The following is a 26,379-nucleotide window of genomic DNA, read 5'->3' on the forward strand; positions in this document are numbered from 1 at the left end:
TGAACTTTCAGAACCAAACAAACAAACAGAACTTAGAAGGCGCAGTCCTGAGTGAGGTTTCACTGGCCTCAGATTTCCTTGGCTTTTCTTTACCCAATATGGGCAGTGAGAAATGATCTTTTATGTGTTTTTGAGAAACATTTCGACCGAGATGTGCTCAGTCGTCAGCAGAAGCTAGTCACATATTAAGTGAGCCTTATGTTGACAACCAAAATAAGAGAGGAAAAATAGGAGCGATTGTCAAAGATGAGTAAATATACCGAAATAAACCACCATCCATAGAGAGTTAAAATTTCTTTGTGGCTGCGCTCATTGTTCTCTTTAACCTCATTTACCAGATAATGCACATAGCTTACTGTAACAGAAACAATGCCCATAGACTAGCCTTGCATTAAGGTATATCTACTGTGTTGTTGCAAACATGGTGTTATATAAAGAGTTCTAGACCAGGAACCAGGAATACCTCTCTGAAGTTCATTTGTATCATTTCTAAGTTGATTATAAAACCAATAATACTTCATAGAATTCTTAGAAGGATCAAGTAAGATACTATATGTAAAGTGCTTTGCAAACCTTTAATCAATAAATCAATAAACAATTATTTTTGGAGCCCGTATAATGTACCAGGCACTGGGGACAGAAGTACAATGAATGAAAAAATGTCTACTTTAAAAGGTGCTTACATAGAAAATAAGGAAGACAATAAGTATATTTAATGGTAAATATAGAATAAGTACATAAAAGCAATAAATATAAATAAATGTCCAGTGGTTAACAACAAGGAATTATGGAAAGGAGGGAAGTTTGGAGGTTCATGTAGAAAGTGGTTTCTGAGCTGTGTCTCGGAGGAAGAAATTCCATGAAACTGAGCTGAGAGAGTGCAGTCCAGGCACGGTAAACAGTTAGTGCAAATGTACTTGGCTAAGAATCTCTGGTATAGGGAGAAAGATAATGAGTTCAGGTTTTGGACATGTTGAGTTTCAGATTTTCATGGGTCTCATCATGTCTTATTGATTTAAAGTACTGTGGCACGCATCCTTTGAGCCTTACAACTTCTCTTGGAGATAGGTGATGCAGGTATGATTAGCCCCATTTGACAGATAAGAAAACTGATAATCATCAAGATGAAGTGATTTGCCCAAGAACATGTGGTTTATAAATGGCAGAATTGGATCTGGTGACCTTTTTTATTTGCACTGCCTAATAATGGCTCTTAACTTACCTCACAGGGTTACTGTGAGGATCACACACATTACAAAGATACATTGAAAAGGGCAAGACATCTTAAAGAACATCGGTAAAGAACTACTGTCATTTTGTTTTGTTTTTTGTTTTTGTTTTGTTTTTGTGGGACAATGAGGGTTAAGTGACTTGCCCAGGGTCACACAGCTAGACAGTGTCAAGTGTCTGAGGCCAGATTTGAACTCAGGTCCTCTTGACTCCAGGGTCAGTGCTCTATCCACTGCACCACATAGCTGACCCCAAGAACTACTATTGTTATCAAGCCTTATCTGTGAGCTCTTCAGAGGCAAGAATGTGGCTCCGATAAAAATCCCCTCTTTCCTATGAGCTAGTAGAATGACTAAATTGCCCGCTGTGATCTGACATCAAAACAAAAAGGGAACCAGGGACCAGGAGAAGAAAGTGAGGTATGTAACTCTAGGACACCGATTCAACTAGGGGATTGTCTTTCGTCATGGTGGCCCTATCCCTGACTTCAGATAACAACTTTAACATCTGTCTACTCCCCGCCGGGCTTAACTCTAATGACTAGATTCATGGCCAGGGCCAAAAGACCAGGAAAAAGAAAACATACTGGTTTCCTAAGGTTCCCTGTGCCATTAAAAGTAGTGGGAAGGTGGGGGCAGCTAGATGGCGCAGTGGATAGAGCACTGGCCCTGGAGTCAGGAGTACCTGAGTTCAAATCCGGCCTCAGACACTTAACACTTACTAGCTGTGTGGCCCTGGGCAAGTCACTTAACCCCAATTGCCTCACTTAAAAAAAAAAAAAGTAGTGGGAAGGGGTGGGGGGGGGGGGGAAGCTAGGTGGCACAGTGTATAAAGCACCAGCCCTGGATTCAGAAGGACCTGAGTTCACATCAGGCCTCAGACACTTGACACTTACTAGCTGTGTGACCCTGGGCAAGTCACTTAACTCTCATGGCCCTGAAAAAAAGGAAAAAGAAAAAAGTAGTGGGGGGAAAGAACAAAGAGCCAGAAAACTGAACCAGACATCTTATGGCAAGGGTGCACATTCTGGGGTCCAGCAGCAGCTCAGTGGCCTAATGGATAGAGTGCTGGACATGGAATCTATAAGACCCGAGTTCAAATTTGGCCTCAGACACTTACTACCTTTATGACCTTGAGTAATTCATACTTATCCTCTGTTTACCTTAGTTTCCTCATTTCTAAAATAGGAATAATAATAACACCTACCTCCCAGTTTGTGAAAAGTGCTCGGCAAACCTTAAAGAACTGATAAAAGTTAGCAATTATTATTCCTTTTTTTATTATTTTGATAAGTATATCAGTATAGTTAGTTTCCTTCGTAATATTATGCATTGTATGTTATGCATTAAAAGACTATTCTGAGACAGTTACATGGGCTTCACCAGATTGCCATGGGGGCCCATGATCCCAGAAAGATTAAGAACCCCTGTCTTTCTTAGGAGAAGTTATGTCTAATGAAAAGCATCCATTCCAAACCACTATTCAGACCAATGCAAAGGGGGAAAAAAATAAGGAGATAAGCAACTTTAAAAGTTGAGTCCACCGAGAATAAGGCGAGCTATAAAAAGTCATCTCCTCTGGATAGACTTAAAATCAACTCTCCAGTGAAGTCACACACTCCCTTTCCAGGATTATCACTGTGGTTAAAATGGCAGTCACAGCCAGCATAAAGAAAAGCTTGTTCATGCATGAAGGAAGTCATTCTTTTAATCGAATTTTAGCACTTCTAATACTAATGCTAAATTAAACCTAGCATGCTTCTCTTGATAATCAGATTGATTTTTTTTCTGACGTGAGTGGTCATTGATTTGAATAGTTCACAAGTATAATATTTTTAAGCACTTAAGAAGCAGAGGAATCACATTAAGAAATAACCTGACTGGCTGGTCTTGTTTCCCAAGCTTACTCTATTGCTGCAAGGAGTGTGAACTAATACAAGGTGCCAGCTGTCAGCTTGGGGGGTGGGGGTAAAGAAAGCAACCTGAGGCAAGGGCACAAAGGAACCAGATGTGGTGCAGCAATGGAAACATACCTAGCACCTGACATTTTCCCTAATGCATTTTGTAAATGGATTTCTTCTTATCTGCCGGTTCACATCCTGTTAATGGATTCAGATCCAACTCCCTATTCTGTAATAAATAAAATATGAAATTCACCCATAATAAAACCTTATACACAGAGCATTTTGCAAACTTTAAAATACTATTTGGATGTGAGATATTACTATCTTAATGTAGCTTTTGTGCTAAATACCCCAGGGTAAGCACCTCATCTTTATAAAATATATGTTCATTAAAGTTCTAATCAATATTGCCAATGCAAAAGCAAGTGTTCTTGGGTGGTTACATGAGGCAATCAATCTCTCAGTCTGTCTGCAAGCAATTATTGTATCCACTATGTGCCAGGCACTGTGTTAAGCAGTAGGGATACAAAGAAAGGCAAAAATCAATTCCTATGCCATGAAAAACGATATCTATATCTATATCTATATGAATATATATTCAATTCTTTGTGTTAAATATCCTAAAGTACTAAATAACCCCTTGGCTTTAACCATGAATACAATCAATGGTGTCAATCATGGTGTGGGATATGTGAAGATATATGTATGTATGTACGTATGCATGTATACACACATAAATACAAACACATACATATATGTGTGTGTAGATAGATGTATACATATATATATATGTTGGTAGATAGAAAGATAAATGATAGATGATAGATTAATGATAGATAGAAGTATATATGTGTGTGTGCAGATAAATAGATAGAAAGACAGACAGATAGATAGATAGATAGATAGATAGATAGATAGATAGATAGATAGATAGATAGATAGATAGACAGATGTGTATATGTGTGTGCATGTGTGTGCAGAAAGATGATAGATAGATTTGTAGATATAGATATATACATAGGGCAGCTAGGTGGCACAGTAGATAGAGCCCCAGGTCTGGAGTCAGGAAGACCTGAGTTCTAATCCAGTCTCAGATACTTACCAGTCGTGTGACCCTGAGCAAGTCACTTAACTTGTTTGTCTCAGTTTCCTCATCTATAAAAAGGGCATAATAATAGCACCTACCTCTCAAGCTTGTTCTGAAGATTAACTGAGATAATGATTCTAAAGCACTTAACACAGTACTTAGCATATAGTAAGTGTCCTATAAATGTTGCCTAATACATACATACATATACAAATACATATATACACACAGAGAGACATAAATGTGTATATATACACATATGCATATACATATATGTATACATATAGATATACACATACACACAAACACATACACAGAATACTGTATAAATTGGAGATAATCAACAGATTCCCCACAGTGGCAGTAAACCACTGTTTGTGAGACTATATTGGTGTAGTGTCATAGACAGGACAGGTCTAACTTCTGTTTCATGACCAGTGTGGAATGTCAAAAGTATGCCAGGAGGGGGAGGAGACAATATGGCAGAGGAAAGACATTAAATGCACAGAGCTCCTGATACAATTACCCCCCAAAACAGCAATAAAAGAACCCCTGGAGCAGAAAAACCCACAAAAATATGGGCTGAGATTATTTTCTAGCCATAGACAGATTAAAGGGGGCCGTGCTGAGCTATATGGTACCTACTCTGCTAGGCTATTGTGAAGAAAAGTCTTTATCCACTTTAAGGTACTATATAAAAGTTATGATGAAAAGGATACTATCAGAAAAACCTGGGGGGCAGCTAGGTAGCGCAGTGGATAAAGCACCGGCCCTGGATTAAGGAGGACCTGAGTTCAAATCCGGCCAGCCTCAGACACTTGACACTTACTAGCTGTGTGACCCTGGGCAAGTCACTTAACCCCCATTGCCCTGCAAAACAAAACAAAACAAAACAACAACAAAAAAAGAAAAACCTGGAAAGACCCACATGAACTGAAGCAAAGATAAACGTACTGTATACAAAATAACAGCAATAGTGTAAAGATTATCTGCTGGGAAACATGTGGTTATTTTCAGCAATATAACTCTGAAGGACTTATGAAAATTGCAATATACCTACAGAGAAAGAACTGATGGTATCTGAAAACAGACTGAAACACATTTTTTTGACAACTCCTTAATTTGAAGTTTTGTTTTTTATCTGTTTTCTCTTACAACCTAGCTAATGTAGAGATGTTTTCCATGACTACTCATGTATAATTTATATTGAATTGCTTGAGTTCTTGGGGTGGGGGGTGGGAAGGGAGGGAGGAAGAGAAATTGGAACACAAAGTTTTAAAAAATTGATGTCAAAATTTGCTTTTACATGTAATTTGGAAAATAAAATTCTAAACAGAAAAAAAAGTATGCCAGGAGTATATGTTATATTGGGTGGATGGTCAGAGGACCTAGTCTGCATTCCATTTCTTCATTATGTGTCTTTCCATGAAGCATTTCTTCTCTCTGGGACTTCATTTCCTGATTTGTAAAATGAAGAAATTACTATGGTCTCTTCCAAATCTAATTCTATGATGTTATGGACTACTGGGGGCCAGTCCCCTCTTTAATTGAGACTGTATAGACAAAAAGAAATAATGGGTCCTTTAAAACACACTCATTTTTCCCTACCTCTCACACTCTAATTGGGAGCACCTGGTGAAATGAGCTCCTTAGAACAGTCAGGACACTTCAGAGCCCCCTCTCCAGTCCTGGACCACATACAGAATGCTCTGTTTGGCCTTCAAAGCCCTTCATAACCTGGCTTCCTCCTCTTCCTCCAATCTTCTTACCCCTTACTTCCCAACATATATTCTTTTGGGGGGGGGCGGGGCAATGACGGTTAAGTGACTTGCCCAAAGTCACACAGCTAGTAAGTGTCAAGTGTTTGAGGCCGAATTTGAACTCAGGTCCTCCTGAATCCAGGGCCAGGTCTTTATCCACTGTGCCACCTAGCTACACGCCCCCCCTCCAACATATATTCTTCAACAGTGACACTGGCCTCCCACCTGTTCCACAAAAAAGATGCTCCATCTCTTGGCTCCAGGCACTTTCTCTGACTGAACCCCAAGCCTGCAGTGGTCTCCCTACTCTGCTCTACCTGCTGACCTCCCTGGCTTCCTGTAAGTCCCCAATTAAAACCCCACCTTCTACAGGAAGCCTTCGCCAACCCCTCTTAATTTCAGTGCCTTCCCTCTCTTGCTTCGTAGGTGTTTGTTTGCTTGTTCTTTCCCCTATTAGACTGTAAACTCCTAGAGGGCAGCCACTCTCCTTTGCCTCTTTGCATCTCCCAGTGCTTAGCACAATGCCTGGCTCACAGTAGACACTGTTGTCATTCAGTCCTTTTTCAATCATATCCAACTCTTCCTGACCCGTTTTAGGTTTTCTTGGCAGAGATACCAATGTGGCTTGCCATTTCCTTCTCCAGCTCATATTACAGATGAGGAAACTGATGCAAACAAGGTTAAGTGACTTGTCCAAGGTCACACAGCTACTAAGTGTCCAAGGTTGGATATGAACTCAGGAAGATGTGTGTTCATCTTCAGGCCTAGCCCTCTGTCCACTGTACTACTGATAGGCACTTAAGAAATGTTTACTGAATTGGATTCGGAAGGGGAGCATTGCTTTCCAAAAAGCAGTCAGAACACCCATCTCTACAGCAGCTAAGGCTCCTTTAAACTGCTCCAAATGGAGAAGAATAAAGAAAAAAAAAATGAGAGAACACGGGAAAGCAAATAGGATCGGTCAACCCGAGTTCAAGTTCCCTGTACTCAGAACAAGCGTTCTCACCTCATAACCCTAAAAGCAGGGAGAACGGTTATGGCTTTTACAATACATCCTGCCAAACACTGCTTTGATCACAGACCAATCAAGCTTCAGGATCCAAGCTGGTTTATGTCAATGGGCAAATCTTATTTTTAACCAGAAGCTTTCTCTTTGTTAGCAAATTAAGAGTAAACATCAGATCTGTGGGGCCAGAGGCCCAAGATGACAGCTAGGGATGGATCAAAGGCATTGCTTGGGTTACTGGCCTCTTTTTCCTATTTACTTACAACTCAAAATAAGCTCTAGCCAGGAGATTTATTAGTGCTGCAATTTTTTTTCAAGAAGTTTCTGCCAGGGGACCCCCTCCCTGCAATGAAGTTTTAAAGTTTTACATCTAAAGCTAATTATACCAGGATACAATTAGCCCCTCAACCTAGAGAGGAATGGATGGGCTACACCTATAGCTCTCACTCACAGTGCCCCATGCTCACACATCATCAGAGGTGCAGGAGGTTCAAAGAACCCCACAAAAGTTGGTGGTTGGAAAGGAAGAGGATTCTTTCACTCTGCTGCCCTTATTCCCCAAATCCTCATTTCTCCTTCTCGCCTTCATCTTCCTCCTCTTTCCTTCTCCTTCTCCTTCTCCTTCTTCTTCACCTTCTTCTCCTCCTGCTCTTTCTCCTCCTCCTTCTTCATCTTCTTCACCATCATAAAAATGATCATTATCACCATCTAAATTCAGGTAGCATTTTAAAGTTTCTAAAGTGTTTTCCTCACAGTAGACCCTCTAGGTAATAAATGACACTTCTGACATTGCTACAAATAATTTGGACCTGACAATTGTTATCACAATAGTTGCCATTTTCTGCAAAGCTCCAAGATTTTCACACAAATGAGTTACATATATAATGTAACTCGTTTGCACTTCACAACCATCGGTAGAAAGTAGAACAGATATTCTTAGCTCCATTTTCCAGAAGAGGAAACTGAAGTTTAGAAAGGGTCAAAGATTTGCCCGAGGTAACAGCAATAACCTGCTGAAGGCAATATCTGAACTCAGGCTGTCCTGACTCCAGGGACCAGGCTAACTCATATTAAAGTCATTTGTGTAACAGATGCTGGATGTAATCTGTAGTCTGCTCTCTGTCAAGAGATTAAGACTCCATGAAGTCAAACAAACTATTCTGGGTGACATCTCTATCACAGTAAACTCATTCATTGTATTTCCAGATGGCATGGGCTGCTCTCTGTGCCTGGACAAACAACTCTGAGTCTAGATCCAGGAAATAATATCAAGCATTACATTAGTGAAGGCTGCTGGGGAGTATTAATGATGACGATCATCATCAGCATTATTGCTATTATTTATTATTTCAGTTCCTATTGGCAGCTGGGTAGCAGTGAAGTCAGAAAGATCTGAGTTCAAATCTTCCCTCAGACACTTACACTTTGTGACCCCGAGCAAGTCTCTTCTGTGTGCCTCAATTTCCTCAATTGCAAAATAAGGATAATCATAGCACCCACCTCCCAGAATTGTTGTGAGAATTCCAAAAAAAAAAGTACTTAGCACAGTGCCTTGCATATAGTAGGTGCTTAACAAATGCTTGTTCCCTTCCCTTAGTGGTTCAACAGTTTTAGAAGCCTGGTCTGAGGGATTCCTCTATCCTCTACATTCACACGTATCTCAGATCTGAAATGGCCTCAGATATTGGAAAAGATCTTAGCTTAAAAAGGACAAGGTCACCTACTTCATCCAGGACCATCATCACCAGTCATCCTCACCTGTGTCTTGCCACTGGACTCCAATGACTCTGGAGGAGAGAGTGAGGCTGGCAACTTTGCCCAGCTCTGTCTCACTTAAACCCAATTCACTTGCAGGTCAAGACATCACCCTCCCGGTGTCATTAGTCCTCTTCAAGAACAAAGGACAAACAACAACAGGTATGATATACCCTTCACTCTCAGCAGGGCTTTGCTATAGGCGGATAATGATAAGGCTTTCAAAGCAATATTGAATATACCTATAAACAAAATTCACCTTTTCCTATTAAACTGACTCCTTCTTCTGACTCTCCCGTTCCTCAATAGCATCCCTATTCCCAGTCAACCCAATGTTATCTCTGGCTCTACACTCTCCTTCATCCCTCACACCTGACCAGTTAGCATGATTTATCAATTAAAACTCTGTAGTGTCTCATGTCTCTCTCTGAAACACCTCCCAGAGACCAGACTCTCCCAACTCCAATCGGTACCTCACACAACTGCCAAATTAGCTACCCTGCGAAGGGTTCCTATTGCCTCAAAACCTAGTTTGGTGTTCAAGGCTTTCTACAGTCTGGTACCTCTCTGAGAAAAGAACTCTCTAGACTTAGTTTACACATGTGTGTTTATATATATGTTGTGGCTCTACTATTTAAATGGTGGTTCCCTTGGTCTCAGTCACTCCTTATAGTCATTCCTCTATCTCTAATGCTCTCTGTCCATCTCCACTTGCTAAAATCAGTCAACAACAGTCATCAAGCATTAATTAAGCCCTCCTGACATATCAGGCACTGTGCAAAGCACTGAGGATACAAAGGCAAAAACAGTCCTGTCCTCAAAGAGCTTAAGTTCTAATGGGAGAGGCAAAAGACAAAACAACTAGGCATATTAAATGATATAGACAGAGTAAAGGCTACTTATTCTTAGATACTCAAAGGCAGCTCCCTGATCATCTAAGCAGAAAGGTTTTGTTTTCCGTCCCCGGATAACTGTGACAATTGGAGTGACGCCCCCTGCTTGAGAGATACTGTAGGAAAGGTCCGCCATGAGGAGAAGGCGTCTGAGGGCAAGCCATGTGACTTGGACGATCAGTTCCTTGGCATCAGGAAGTGACGTTTGATGTTTCCGGTTTAGACAGGAGGCTTGTGGGATGAAGAAGGGGCGAGGTTCTCCCTTTCTGTCAGGACCTCCTGGGGAGTGGAGCTAGAAATGCTGGCCCTCTGAGATAGATAGATGTAGGCATCTAGGCCTCTTTCTCTCTCCTCACCAAACTCTTATTCCCCTTAATAAATGCTTAAAAGTCTAAACTCTTGCTAAAGCTTCTAATTTATTGGCGACCACTCATCAGATTTTTAGACATTTACAGAAACCAACCATTCAGAAAGCAACTTTACATAACAAGTGGCACTTTTATCTCATGCTCTTCATTTTTCATTCCACATCATTTCAAGTTGATCTTATATTTTGTAGTCATTCATATTTATGCATATATCATACTCCTTCCTTCTCTCTCTCTCTCTCTCTCTCTCTCTCTCTCACTCTCCTACACATATATACACATTCACACACATAGTCCATTTGAAGGTCCAAGAGCATAGAGTCCACATACTAAATATCTATGTATCTTCTCTAATACCAAGGACAGTAATTTGCATTTTTAAAAATCTTTAGTAAATGGGTGGATCAATATATGAATTATTAATAAAATGAAAATATTTAAATGATTAAAAATAAATATGTTAAAGATAATAAATGATTTTAAAATAATCAATGCCTACTGGAATATGTCAACAGTGGAAAGTGCATTCATCCAACAGGACCTGAGTTCAAATCCTCATCCTGCCATTACCTACATGATCTTAGATAAATCCCTTCATCTTCTGTCTCAGTGGGGTGGGTTAGATGATTGATGAGATCCCCTATAGCTCTAAATCAAGAGTTTATTTTAAACTCTGGGAGTTCACAGATAGATTTCAAGAATCCATGAATTTGGATGGGAAAAAATACACCTTTATTTTCAGTAACTTTTTTTTTTTTTTGCAGGGCAATGAGGGTCAAGTGACTTGCCCAGGGTCACACAGCTAGTGTCAAGTGTCTGAGGCCAGATTTGAACTCAGGTCCTTCTGAATCCAGGGCTGGTGCTTTACCCACTGTGCTACCTAGCTGCCCCTTTCCCCCCCTTTTTTGTGAGGCAATTGGGGTTAAGCGACTTGCCCAGAGTCACACAGTTAAAGTGTCTGAAGCCGGATTTGAACTCAAGTCCTCCTGAATCCAGGATTGGTGCTCTATCCACTGCACCATCTAGCTGCCCCTATTTTCACTAACTTCTAACTAAGATTTACCATTCCCAATTCAGTTATTTAAAAACCTTGTTCCAAGAAGGGGTCCCTAGGTTTCAGCAGATGACCCCAAGAGGCCCAGAACACAAAGAAGGTTAGAAACTCCAGATTCAAAGCTACAGTATGGTGTAACCAGTTAATCTATAGAGTCAAGACTGTGAAGGGAAGAAAGTAAAACCAGGGAAAGAGGAGGAATGATAAATGGAGAGAATAGAGAAGGGTAGAGTAACTGACTGGAGATCAAGGAAAGGATAAAAAAACAGGTAGAGTGGAGCAACTTTGTGAATGCCATGTTAATTTTGTTTGTTTGGTTTTTGTTGGAACATGTCATGTCTGACTCTTCATGACCCCATTTGGGATTTTCTTGGCAAAGATACCAAAGTGGTTTGCCATTTCCTTTTCCAACTCATTTTATAAATGAGGAAACTGAGGCAAATAAGGTGAAGTGACTTGCTAAGGTCACACAGCTAGCAAGTATCTGAGGCCAGATTTGAACTCAGGAAGATGAAACTTCCTAACTCCAAGACAAGTGATCTATTCATTGGTCCACCTAGCTGTCCTTTATCAATATACTACCTTGGAACATAAACACACACATATCCATATATATACCATTGGGGGCAGCTAGGTGGCGCAGTGGATAGAGCACTGACCCTGGAGTCAGGAGCACCTGAGTTCAAATCCGGCCTCAGACACTTAACACTTACTAGCTGTGTGACCCTGGGCAAGTCACTTAACTCCAATTGCCTCACCAAAAACAAAAAGAAAGAAAAAAGAAAACTATATACTAATATACAAAATTATTAAATCCAAGGGAGTTTGGAAGGGAAGACAGTAACAGTTGGGGGAGGGGGGTGTAAATGAGATCATTTAAATGCTAGTGATAATTATGGTGATGGTGATGGTGACAGTGGTGGTGGTGATGATTGTTATTCTGGGGTCTTTTTCAGCCCTGACTCATGCTCTATAGAAAAGTCCCAAATGTGGCAGATGGGTGATGGGTGTCAAGGAAAGTAGATACATGGAAGAGGCAAGAACACCATGTTATCCACTCCAAAGACAGCAGTGAAAGACAATGAAACTCTTACACTCTTCCTACCCTCCTGACCTAACTGAGGATACTTGCTCTCTCTAGATTGAAGGCCTAGGAAACCAGAAAATGTATCTGAGTTTCAAAAAAAAGTACTAAGAAAAATCATCTGCCCTTTCAAAAAATACATCCTCTCCTCATCTCTTTTTCTGAACCTTCCCCTTCTCTCTCTTCTCCTCCTTTCTCTTCCACCTATCCGCCATTTCCTCTAAGTCTCCCTGGGAGGGGGCTGCTTCATCTTTCTCTTTGTATAACGATGGTCAGGAAGAAAAATAAATTAAATAAAATGGATGGCTGAGGGCTGAGACAGTCCGTCATGATAACCCCTCCAGGCCTTATGGGATTTCTTTTATTGGATTTTGCAGGATACAGTTATTACAGATGGCCCTGCATTGCTCAGGAAAGCCAGCTAATGAGGCCCCCAGTTCGGTGATTATAGCTCAAGCTGGTTCAGAGGACAGCCAATGGATAATGCCATTTCCTGGAAAAAAAACATGACCGTGCAAGGCAGAGAATGGTCTAGAAATAGCTCTTTGGTAATTGAATGATGTGCTCTTGGATTTCTTGGCTCGCCCTGTTAAACCACCTGGGATTGCTGTCTTTGACCGACTGCAGTGACTCCTTCAGTCACGTTTCCCAGAACAGTGAGGGATCACTGACAAGAGAAAGACAGAGACAGTCTGAGAAAGTACTCTGATCCATCCCATGTAGCTTCCCTGTTGCAGGTAAATCAAACAGTTATGATTTTTTTTTTTTTTGGTGAGGCAATTGGGGTTAAGTGACTTGCCCAGGGTCACACAGCTAGTAAGTGTTAAGTGTCTGAGGCCGGATTTAAACTCAGGTCCTCCTGAATCCAGGGCCGGTGCTCTATCCACTGTGCCACCTAGCTGCCCCAAAATAATGCAGCCTTTTTTTTTTTTTGATGAGGCAATTGGGGTGAAGTGACTTGCCCAAGGTCCCACAGCTAGTAAGTGTTAAGTGTCTGAAGCCGGATTTGAACTCAGGTACTCCTGACTCCGGGGCCAGTGCTCTATCCACTGCGCCACCTAGCTGCCCCCAGTTATGATTTTTTAACACATATTTTCTTTAAAAAATTTTCCTCTAGATTCGCTAAAGCAACAAAAATACCTACCTGTATTCTGGATCAGAGGAGGGAGCTTCCATGTCCATAAAAGCATATTTCTCCAAATGTGTGGCATTCAAGATAGAAACTTAAGCGGGGGTGGGGGGGAAGGGAAGGGGGGGTTGGGCGGGGGTCCCTAAATGCAAGTTCTTCTTAGAACAATTTCCTTTATTCTACTGCGAGAGTGCGTAACTATGCTTTGGGCTTCCATGGGATAGGGTTACGGACTGGACTTGGATTGAATGGGTATGGGAATTCTTGGATAAGGAGACTCCTTGGACAGCATGCATATCTGTACTTTCTCCACAATAGCCTAGAGAGCTAAGAGATTAACCCTGTGTGCTCAGAGTCTGAAAGCTATTATGTGTCAGTAGCAGGACCTGCACCCAGGGCTTGCTGGGCTCAAGGCTGGTATTCTATCCACTGCACACCACACCTCTCTCTGCATCATGTGTATTAGAATTAGCAGTCCTTGCATCTCAACCCCCTACAAAACTCTGAGCTCCCTGAGGGTGGGGATCCCATGTCATTTATCTCCCTATTTCACCTCAAATCTTCTTGGCTCTGGAACTAATCTGAGACTATCTTTTACATATATTTCTATGGTTTGGTTTGGTTCTCTTGAAGGCCAATTGGCAGCCTCTGGGCTTTCCTGCCGTCCCAGTCAGCTTTGGTAATCCCTTATTTCAGATCCAACCTCCATTTCTACCCTATGTAGAGGACCCAAAAGCCCAAAGGGTGTTCTATGCCACAGGCCACAACCTTTTATTTACTTATTTATTTAATGACTTGTCTATTTCTTTGTTTGTTTGCTTGATTGCTTGTTCATTTATTTATTTGTTTATTTGGATTCATTTATTTATTTGCTTGTTTATTTATTTGGAAGGGAAGGAAGTCTTTTTTTTTTTTTTTGAGGGAAGTCTTCTTTTCAGGATTCCAGGTGGATGGGGATCATCTCTTACCGTGTGGGCACTGGAACCTCAGTCAGGGCGCCCAGCATGACAGCCTGCTGTAATCGAACAAAGGCAATGAAAGGGCTCTCCAGGAAGTCCACCTCCCCGACCAGGACATTGGAGGCCTCCGCATCACGGGGAAGTTTCTTCATGAACTTGTTCTTTAGCTGTACAGGGGAGAGCCAGAAAGCATAGGTCACAGCTCCAGGGAGGAGAACAAGGTGAGAAAGCCCTCCTTCTATGGGCATGAAATAAAGGCATGCAGGTTCATCTGTCTTATCTTATCCTAGCCTCACCTATCTACCCTGTCCTGTTCTATGCAATCCTATCATATCTATTCTATCCTATCGTACCCAATTCTATCCATTTCATCTCATTTTATCTATCTATCCATCCTGTCTGTCTATCCATTCATCCATCCATCCATCTATCCATCCTGTCTGTCAATGTATGTATGTATGTATGTATGTATGTATGTATGCATGTATGTATGAACCTATCTATCTACCTGTCTATCTATCTACCTACCTACCTATCATGCTTATAAGCCTATTTATAGAAATATATAAGTATGTATGGGGAGACAGAAGCTCCTTGATGGCAGTGACCATGTTTTGCCTCTTTTTTGTATCCCTAGCACTTAGAAGGATAGGCACTTAATAAATATTGACTGATTGATGAAAGCACTATATGAAAAGGCATTCCCCAATTGATAACATATCCCCAAAGGTTATGAACAGACAGTTTTCAGAAGAAGTCAAAGCTCTTGATAGTTACATGAAAAAAAAAATTGTTTAAATCACTACCCATTAGAGAAATGCAAATTAAAACGATTCTAGGTATCATCTCATACCTATTAGATTGGTTAACAGTACAGAACAGGAAAAAGACAAATGCTTAAGGGGACGTGGAAAAATAAGTACACTAATGCACTGTTGGTAGAGTTGTGAACTGGTCCGACCATTTTGAAGAATAATTTGTAAGCCCAAAGGACTACAAAATTATGCTTTCCTTTTGACCCAGTAATACCACTACTAGGTTCGTACCCCAAAGAAATCAAAGAAAAGGGAAAAGGATCTATATGTACAAAAATATTTATAGTAGCTCTTTTTGTGGTGGCAAAGAATTGGAAATTGAGGGGATGCCCATCAATTGGGGAATGGCTCAACAAGTTGTGGTATATGATTGTGATGGAATACTACTGTGCTATAACAAATGATGACCAGAATGCTTTCAAACAAATCTGAGAAGACTTACATGAACTCATACAAAGTGAAGTGAGCACAACCAGGAGAACATTGTATACAGTAATGGCAATCTTGTAACAGTCATCAATTTGGAAAGATTTAGTTACTCTGATTAAGTTAATCATCCAAGAGAACACCAAAGGACTCATGACGAAAAATGCTATCCACCTCTAGAAAGAGAACTGGCGAATTATGAATGCAAATTGAAGCATATTTTTTTTACTTTATGGTTCTTGCTTTTTCTTGTTGTTTGGTTTCAGGTTTTTTGCAACATGGCTAATATGGAAATATGTTTTGCATGATTTCACATGTATAATTGATACACTGATTGCCTTCTTAATGGGTGGGAAGTTATTGGGAGAGAAGGAATTTGAAACTTAATTTAAAAAAAGAATGTTAAAAATAATTTAATAAAAACCTTTCCCCCCAACAGCACTATTTATAAAGTGTCCCAAAAGTCTGAGGGCAGTTTCAAGGTATTAAAGGTTAAAATTACAATTTGGCCATTGCTATCATTACTATTATTATTGTGATATTCTTTCGGAGGAAACAAATCCAGTGCAGTTGTTATAGTAATGACCCATTACTCTGCTGGTTTGGTTTCTTCTCCAGATCACATTCCATCTCCAATACACACAGAGAAGGAGAATGTGGTAGCTCTTTTAGTAGCTCTTTTTGTAATGACCCATTACTCTGCTGGTTTGGTTTCTTCTCCAGATCACATTCCATCTCCAATACACACAGAGAAGGAGAATGTGGTTTGTGTCTGTTTCCCTTAACTGAGGGCCTACCGCTGTCCCTTTTCTGGTTGATACAAAAAGCCTACAATGTAGGTATAATTTCCGAGATCTCCAATGCAAGTGTCAGCAGGAGTGTGGTGGAGGCAGCTCCTACTAGTTCTGGAGAGTCAGTTGTTAAATTATTATTATAATTATTTACTCATCAGAAATGGGCAAAGGCTATATAAATCAGGGCTTGATTTACTGTTTAGTTGACTGTCTAAACTTAAGAAAGTGATAGGGATATAGGGGGAAGGATCAGATTAAATTTAAAAGGATATTGTACATTTTTTTCCAGAGAGCCAGTTGCTAAACACTCACCAGTACATCCCTAATCTCAGTCTACTCCTGTTCTCTCTTAACATAAGGACACTATAGCAGGTCTGTATCTTTCATACTTTTAGTATATTATTCAGTCATCATGCCCTGATGGATGTATTCAATGCCCTGTGGCTATAGTCATCTGAATAAGAATCATGCTTACATTACTATACTCATCACCAACCCACCCTGGTGAGCCAGTAGGCTCACGCTCCATTATTCTCCAGTCATTAGTCATGGATATAAACCCTACCCTGCATATTCTATGCCAATAAGTTGACAGTATAAATGCCTATTCATAATGGTGAAAATAATTGGAGGTCTAGCTATTTAATTTTCAGTAATAAGTCATCACTTAAAATCAGGTATATTCATTGCTTGTCATTTGCAACTGCTTCATTAGAAAGAGATCCTGTAGATATTTCACTGTCCTCACCCTATCTTTAAAAAAATGAGGGAAGACAAAAAGGAAAAAAAAGAAATGTACATGATAATTTTATTATCTATTTTAAAGGAATAGCTAGTTGTACATAATAGATTTGCAGTTTCATGGGCAGTCATCTGTTTTTATTATACTCTGTTTTATGTTTGTTGTATTCCATAAATTAAAAACAAAATGTTTAATAGGAAATGTTTGTTTTATTCCATAAATTAAAAACAAAAATTTTTAAAGGAAAAAAGTCATTGCCCGCTATTAAATAAATATATAAATAATTTGAACATGAACTTGAAAATAATTTTTCATTATTTTCCCATAACTTACACATTCCGCTGCCTTATTTCATATTTATGACTTCACTCTCTCCAGATAATCCTTGGATTATGGAGTCATAACTTTAGAGATAGAGAAGACCTTAGATCTCATCTAATGCAACTCTCCCTTTTTAGAGATGAGGCCCAGAGAGTTCAAATGACTTTGTTCAAAGTCACACAATTAGTAAATGGCAGAGTTGACTTTTGACTCCATATTCAACCCTTCTTGTTCTTTCCATTCTGGGCTTGCTCCTCTACCACCTGGCCTCAAAGCCCCACAATCTTATCTGAATATGCATTTATTTTCCAGGTCAATAAACATATTCCTTATCATCAGGTACTTTAAATATTTTCCTGTTCTATTCTTGTCTTCTCTTCATTTGTTTGTTTTTCCCTCCTTGCTATCTCCCTAGGGATTTCCTCTTGCCTACAGATTACAAACTCTTACTCGTTTGCCAAACTCACCTCATAGATTCACAATCTTTATAGGTTCTTATAGATTTGTTATTTGCTTTAATGTCAAGACTTAAGAAAGTGATGGAAAATGGGGGCGGGCACATTCAACTTAAAAGGATGTCATGCATATAGACACATACATATATATGAGCCAGTTGTTAAACACTTACCAACATATCCCTGATCTTAGTCTATTCCTATTCTCTTCTAGGATAGGGTCTCTGTCGCAAGACATTAGAGTCTAGTACAAAAATGGCCTAAATCAGTTAATCTCTTCGAACACAGTTGGCCCAATAGAAAGGAATTAGAGTGTAAGCCTTGGGGGTCCTAAGACTTCTGAATGATAAACTCTAGGGAAAAAAGCAATGCCTCAGAAGGTGCAGCCTTTAAAACACTTGGTTCTTAGTAACCTAGCGACTCTAATTCAGCCTAACTGCAACACATCTACCTCTCCTATGTGTGAGATGTATAGGTATATAACACTTAATAAATGCTTGTTCCCTTCTCCTTCCCTTCCCATGAGAGAGGCACGTCCTGTTTTAGCATCTCTCATTACAAATTATTATAGAACATTTAGGAATCATCTTCAAAAATCAGCCTTAATTTACTGTTAAAGAACAGTGGGACCTACTCTAGATTGTGTCTTGGTATTTTGTGGGGCTAAGGATTCCAGACTGTCCTTGCTTAGTTTTCCTGAGCTTAATTTATTTTAATCCTCTCTTAATCTTGGTAAAAATTTGGGTGCAGAATTGTCAATTCCTGCAATATGATGTCATGTTATGCTTTGGGGTGATGATTATGTCATTGACTTATTAACCAAGACTAACTTGCCCCTTTCCAGGGAGTGAAACAATGAAGTCTTCAGCAAAGTCTTTCATGCTACAAAGATCTTTCATGCATTCCATATAGTACTCATCCTGCCCTCATGGCTGTATTCAATGTCCTATGTCTTGTTTTTGTTCAGTCGTTTTTCAGTCATGTCCAACTCTTCATGACCCCATTTGTGTTTTTTTTTTGGCAAAGATACTGGAGTAGTTGGCCATTTCCTTCTCTATCTCATTTTACAGATAAGGAAATTGGTAAAAAAAAAAAAAATAGGGTTAAGTGACTTTCCCGGCACAACTAGTAAGTGTCTGAGGCCAGATTTGAACTCAGGAAGATGAGTTTTCTTAGCTCCAGGCCTGGCACTCTATCCACTGCCAACACCTAGCTGCCCTGTCCTTTGTCTCACTCTTTTTGCTAAACTCACCTAATAAGCTCATAAGCTTTATAGGTCTTGTGGACAGTCACCATCTCACTGCTGAGCACTGGCTTCTTTCTGCAGCAGAAGATAAGTCTATTATAGTATCTATGCATCTCACATAACTGAGGATGGGAGAGAGGAACAGGAGAGGACAGTGCGTTGTTTGGAAAATCAACAATTAGAAAGCAGCAATGAGGTACAATGTCATACTCTAAGTGCCAGGGAAAGCCACTTTTTTTTTTAAAGTGTAGAGTAGGAAACATCAGGGAAAAGATGATAAGAAATCTACCCCCTCAACCTAGTTGGGGGGAGGGGATCTATAGACATTGGAGTTGAGTTCATGGTTAGATTCAGGGGAGTCCAGGAGCTTGTTAAATATTTTGAAAACTATTTCCATATTATTGTATACAATAATAGTTTTGTACACAATTGTATACGATAATATTGTTATTGTAACAATAATATTGTCCTAAGAACATCTTTGAATGGCTAAGTCATTTTAACTATTGTAAATACACAAATTAACTACAAAGGACATATGAAGGACGAAACTATCTGCATCCAGAGAAAGAATTGATAAATAGAAAAGTGCGTGTATGTACACACACACACACACACACACACACACACACATATATATATATATATATGTATATATATATATTTGTGTCTGATGGTAGCCATCTCTAGGGTGAGGACAGGGAGGGAAGAAAAAAAATGGGGGAAGAAAATTAAATGATAACTTTATTATATATTTTAAAAGAATAGGAAGTTGTATGTAATAGATTTGCAGTTCCATGTACAGTCATCTTTTTTTCCTATTATACTATATCATGGAAATGCTTGTTTCATTCCTAAATACAGATTAAAATGAATAAGATATACAAATGAAAACCAAATTTCTTTTGTAATCACTTTTATTTTACTTTCTGCCTTAAAAACATTATTATCAGGACTTCACAAGCTTTACTTTTTTTTAAGTATCTTATTATTTTCCAGTTACATATAAGGATAGTTTTCAATATTTGTTTTCATAGGATTTTTAGCTCCAAAATTTTTTTCTCCCACCCTCCCTTCCCTCCCTATGATTGTTGTTGTTGGGGGGGGGGGGCAATGAGGGTTAAGTGACTTGCCCAAGGTCACACAGCTAGTAAGTGTCAAGTGTCTGAGGTGAAATTTGAACTCAGTTCCTCCTGTATCCAGGGCCAGTGATTTGTCTACTGTGCCACCTAGCTGCCCCTACAAGGTTTACTTTTGACAGAAAGGGGTCCAAGATGCATAAAAGGTCAAGAATCCCCATTCTACAACATCTAGAAATATGTTCCAGGTTTGCCAGGAAATATCACTAGGGCATAATTCCTATTCTCCTTTCTTCCTCTTGTCCTCTCCCCAAAACCCCAGGATTATACTTGAAGTAATACATCTCAGCCCAAAGATGCTCTAGCGGGGAGGGCCAAGGATTATAACTCAGATGTGTACTAGTCATATCAACTGGTCAAATGGATAAAGAAGCAAGCTACCTGAAATAACCCTTGTGGGTCCAGTCCCTTGGGACCCCAAGTATTCTCTGAAACAGACCTGACCCACTTATTTGTCATCAGTCAAAGTCTGACCTCCAGGGATCCCTTAGTACCAGATATTAGTACTGAACCTGGTTTTCACTCCTTTCTCTGGAACTATATGGTTGCCTTTGGAGGAAAGTGGGGGGAGGAGGGGAAGGAGGAAGAGGAGAAGGAGGAAGAAGAAGAAAAAGAAGAGGAGAAGAAGGAAGGAAGGAAATATGTCATTTATTTTCTGTGATTAAGCAGGTGTAGATTTGTATTCTATGGCCAGAGTAAAAATAAAGCAACTAGTTGTCAACATTTTCTGTTGAATAGTGTAATTCCTTACTGGACTCTCTTTTTGTGAAATGGAAAATGAAGACCCTAGGCATGACTAGTTCTCAAATTTGCTTTTAAAATTATTCTCTTGCTGTTGTTCAAGCTATCATGAAGTTGTGAGCATGGAGACCACTTTCACTGTCCGCACAAAGATTCCTGACTGGAAACTAGAACAAGGCTTGAAAATGGATGCTAAGAGAAGAGAAAGTTGTTTCATACCAGGCTTGCAGAATACGCAGTGAGTCTATCTAATCATCTATTATGTCTTTCGTGCGTTACATTTATGAAGCCACCAGCCTCTGCTGAATTCCTTGGGGTGTGGATCGGTTTCAAAAGGCCCAGTGTGATGGACTGAAGCAACCAGTTTGAGCCAAGGAAGGGTGCTGGCAGTTTCTATTACTGTTCATATTGAACAAATTTCAATTTGAATTTCTTCCTTAAGAAATACAATTTTTAAATGAAAAGCATTCCCTAGAAGCCTAAAAATTGACTTTCTAATCTCCTCTTCCAAAAATAGTCATCTTATCACCATGGATGTAAATAATTCGGCAAAGCAGCACATTTGCAAAGGGCTATTATGCCAAATATAGTATTAATACAATTCATTCATCTGGATTTCCTAAACAGGAAGATGTCTCAAGTACTGACCTAGTTTAAAAAGCAATGACCCACCACACTCTTTAGTTTTCTTATGTATTTCAGATTAACTTTTCATGTAAGTAAAGGATAAGACTCAGGCCTGAGGTCAGACCCAATGAAGTCCAAGGTCCCTTCCCAGCTCAAAATCAAAATCTATAAGGTTTTGACCCTTTGAGTACAAGCTCATGTCTCTGTTTGTACTAAGTTGTCGCATAGTGAGAGCAAGAGACAACTGATGGGACTGCCCATGTACTTCATTGATATTCATGCAGTCAAAAATTTAGAGGGAGACCCCTGATACATTGAGTGACCCTTTTGGGGGGCTCTATGGGAAGGTATAAACAAGAGTTAAATAAGATAGGTGGGAAGGATAAAAGACTAGATCTGGAGCCAGGAAGACATGAGTTCAAATCCAGTCCCAGACACTTACTAGCTGTGTGATCCTGGGCAAGTCATTTAATTTCTGCCTGTCTTGGTTTCCTTGTCTGGACGATGGGGATAATACTACCACAGACCTCCCAACATTGTTGGGAGGATAAAAAGATAATATTTGTAAAGTGTTTTACCAACTTTAATGCACTATGCAATGCTAATGATGATGATAAATCTGATCGCTGAGATCACAGAATCAAAAAGTACTAAAGTTGTCCCTTCAAATAATAAGCGTCAGTAATGAGCGTGATGATACTGGGATTGTGGTCACTGTTCAGTTGTTTCAGTTATGACCCCATATGGGGTTTTCTTGGTAGAGATACTAGAGCGGTTTGTTATTTCCACCTCCAGCTTGTTTTAGAGATAAGGAAACTGAAGAAAACAGGGTTAAGTGACTTGCCCAGGGTCACACAGCTAGTCCAAGACCAGATTTGAACTCAGAGAGTTGTGGCTTCGTGACTTCAGGCCCAGCACTCTTCGTGACCCCATCTGGGGTTTTCTTGGCAGAGATGCTGGAGTGGTCTGCCATTTCCTTCTCCAGCTTGATATTGGCATAGTCCTTCACTGTCACTAAGAACTTTAAATACATCAGATCATTTGATCCTCATACCCCATGCTTTGATGAGCAGTGTGATTCTGACCAGTCACAAATACCACCAGTGTAAGGACAATCAGTCAATAAACACTTTTAAGTGTTTAGGAAAGAATCCCAGCACAGGAATTTGAAATGTAAAGGTCTTCTGACTGAGAGTCAGAAACAGAGTTTGGAAGTGGGGTGCTGCTATGACTTGGGACCTATATTGAACATTTGGCAAATGATGTCACCCTCAGAGTTCACTCATTATCTTTTTTTTTGCGGGGCAATGGGGGTTAAGTGACTTGCCCAGGGTCACACAGCTAGTATGTGTCAAGTGTCTGAGGCCGGATTTGAACTCAGGTACTCCTAAATCCAGGGCCGGTACTTTATCCACTGTGCCACCTGGCTGCCCCCAGTTCACTCATTTCTAATAGGAGAGGGTTCTACTGAATGACTTCTTTACCCCACATTTGGCTTTCTCAGTATCACCTTAATCTCTATCATTCTCAGTTTTCTCATCTGTAAAATGAGCACAGGAATAGGAAGTAATCCTGTTATTACATTGACAATAGAGAACTTCCAGGTTAGGAAACTACCTCTCCCAGTACAGATCAGTGACCACATGGGTCATTGTGAGGACCAACCGAAATAGCATATGAGAAGTGCTTTGGAAGTATAGAGTATGGGGCAAATGTACATTGTTACTCTTTTAATTTTGAAAATGAAATTGATGATGATGGTGGTAGTGGTGATCACTGATAGGCAGCCAGGAGGTACAGTGGATAGGACACTGGGACTGGAGTCTGGAAGATCTAAGTTCAAATCTGGCCTCAGATGCTTAGTAGCTATATGACCCTGGGCAAGTCACCTAACCTCTCTGTCTTCCTGTTTTCTCAACTTTAAAATGGAAATAAATAATAGTACCTACCTCTTAGGGTTGTTATAAGGATCAAATGAGATGATATTTGTAAAGTACTTAGCACAGTGCCTAACACATAATAAATACTTGTTTCTTGCCTTCCTTCCTTCCTTCCTCCTTCTTTCTTTCCTTCCTTCCTTCCCTCCTTCCTTTTTTCCTCTCTCTCTACCTCCTTCCTTCCTTCCCTCCCTTATTCCTTCCTTCCTTCCTTCTTTCCTTCCTTCCCTCCTTCCTTTCTTCCATCCTTCCCTCTCTCCTTCCTTCTTTTCTTCCCTCCTCCCTTCCTCCCTCCCTCCATCCCTTCTTCCTTCCTTCTATCTTTCTTTCTCTCTTTCCTTCTTCTTCTTCCTTCTCTAGCCCTTTAAGGTTTCCAGAGTATTTTAGAGATAATCATCTATGAAAGATTTTAGTAACTCTGCCCAATATAGCGATCCATAACAATTCCAAAGGACTCTTGATGAAAAATGCTATCCACCTCCAGAAAGAGAGAACTGTAGATTGAAGCATACTTTTCTCTCTTTATTTTTCTTGCTTTTATTTTTCAGAACATGGTTAATGTGGAAATATGTTTTGCATGATGCCATATGTATACTAGGTATCACATTTCTTGCCTTCTTGATTGGTGGGGGAGGAGAGGGAAAGAGAGAATCTGGAACTCAAAATAAAAATAAAATTTGAAAAACCAAAGTACAAAAGGATCTCTGAGCCTGAATCCAGCATAATAGTTTATGGTGCTTTACCCATTATCCCTTGAAAAACCTTCTATTGGGACACATCCTTTTCACTAAAATGGTAAATGCATTACATCATTTCAAGAATGCAAATTTGGGGTCAAATGGGTGGTGCAGTGGATAGAGCACCGGCCCTGGATTCAAGAGGATCTGAGTTCAAATCCAGCCTCAGACACTTGACACTTACTAGCTGTGTGACCCTGGGAAAGTCACTTAACCCCAATTGCCTCACCAAAAAACAAAACAAAACAAGAATGCAAATTTGTAGGAAAACAAAGTGGACCAGATTTAAAAAAAAAGTTAGGTTATGTACCCAGGACATTTTTAGCTCAGTGGCACTATTTCAGCTATTTTACATTTTGCATTTATGCCTATTTGTTCCATGATGACTTCTGAAATGTTGATTGATTTTGAACAAAACACAGTAGGTGGACTCCTAAGGGTAAGTACATCAGTACATGCCTGTTTGTTGGTCACCTTGAAATAATGCATGTACCACAAGCCCTTTTCTCAGAGAACAGTGGTGGTACATGGTTTACAGAGACGAGATTATGAGCAGAGTCTCCTATTGAACAAATTATGGGCATGAAGGGTTTTTAATACAAGCTATAGTAATATACCTTCATTTCTTTCCATTGATGATGCTCAGCTGGCTACTCTTGACTCATATTAAGCCCTTGGAAACTACCTGGATGAGGTTGGTAAAGAAGAAATGCACTGATAAAAAAAATTGTCATCTACTGAAGATATTTGTGGATGAAAAAAATTAGCCTATTCCAAGACTAAGAGCGAAGTTCTGGCAAAATTAAAATGACACAGTTCAATTTTAATACCACGCTGGAAAGATCAGCAAGGGAAAACCATTTACAAAACAGGACTTCACTTTGTAAATAAAAGACATAGAGTCCAGGAGCATTTCATATATCCAGATAGTAAAGAACCACACATAATGCAGCTCCACAAAAACCAAGATGATCCAAAGACAACAATCTCTACTGTGGTTCTCTTTAGCTTGCCAATATTCGAATCCTCTACAATTCAAGAATCATTTCTCCAACATTCTTTTTTTTTTTTTTTTTTTTGCAGGGCAATGAGGGTTAAGTGACTTGCCCAGGGTCACACAGCTAGTAAGTGTCAAGTGTCTGAGGCAGGATTTGAACTCAAGTCAGGGCCGGTGCATTTATCCACTGGGCCACATAGCTGCCCCCTCTCTAACATTCTTAATAAATGTTTGTCTAGACATTTTGCATACTTTCAGTTGTAGAGAACTTACTACCCCATAAGGAAACCCATTTTATTGGATATCTTATTTGTTAGAAAGTTCTTGCTTGGAACGAACTGAAATTTTATTCCCTGTACCTTCTACTTAGAATAGGTAGAATATTCTTATGAAAATAAGATTATAGATTAGATCCATTTAATCCAGTCCTCTCATTTTACACATGAAGTAACTGAAACCTAGAGCTATTAAGTGACTCGCCCAAGGGCACAAAAGTAATAAGGATCAAAAGGAATTTGAATCTAGGTCCCTGACTACCAATGCAATATTCTTTTTATGTTCAACACTGTTGCTATAAAATAATCTTTCAAGTATCTGCAGATTGCTATTTTGCCTTCTTTAAATCTCCTTTAGATAATATTTCCCATTTCCCCATGTAATTTCTTATGGTGTGGTTTCAAGTCCCCTTACCATATGTGATTGCTATTCTCTAAATGTGCCAGTTGATCAATGTCCCTTTAAAAATGTGGAGCCCAGAATAGAAGACAATGCCGTGGATGAGGTTGCAACCATTCATTTTTCCTAGGATCCTGAATCTACCACATGACATATCCACTGTCTTCTAGCTCTGTCACCCACCAATTTGGCGTGCAAGCCTTCATTCAAGCCATTGATAAGAATGTTGGACAAGGCAGTGAGTGCTAAAGAAAGAAGACACCACATTAATCCATTAACCGACACTCGATCTGGTTAGCTTTTAATGTATCTATGCTCCTCATTATATTTTCATCCAGACTATATTCCTCTTTCTGATCCATAAGTAGAAACTATCGAATGCTTTTGGAAACTCAGCATTTCCTTCCTCTACTCATCTAGTAATCTCATTACTGCACTCATCAGTGTAATATTTTGCTGCATAGGGTCTCTAATAAGCTTTTCCTATGGAATACAAATA

General features: G+C 39.7%; 1 protein-coding gene across 6 annotated transcripts in view; it reads right to left on the bottom strand.

Annotated features, from left to right (window-relative positions):
- The window catches only part of SLC4A4 (solute carrier family 4 member 4), a 432,216-nt gene that overhangs the window by 119,265 nt on the left and 286,572 nt on the right, over nucleotides 1-26,379 (bottom strand). For all 6 annotated transcript variants that reach the window (XM_043971103.1, XM_043971104.1, XM_043971100.1 and 3 more), the window contains one exon: nucleotides 14,238-14,395. In XM_043971103.1, the coding sequence (XP_043827038.1) occupies nucleotides 14,238-14,395 (158 nt within the window). The remainder of the gene's footprint in view (nucleotides 1-14,237; nucleotides 14,396-26,379) is intronic.

The sequence above is a fragment of the Dromiciops gliroides genome, chromosome 6 (genome assembly GCF_019393635.1).
Source record: "Dromiciops gliroides isolate mDroGli1 chromosome 6, mDroGli1.pri, whole genome shotgun sequence".
Lineage (NCBI taxonomy): Eukaryota > Metazoa > Chordata > Mammalia > Microbiotheria > Microbiotheriidae > Dromiciops > Dromiciops gliroides.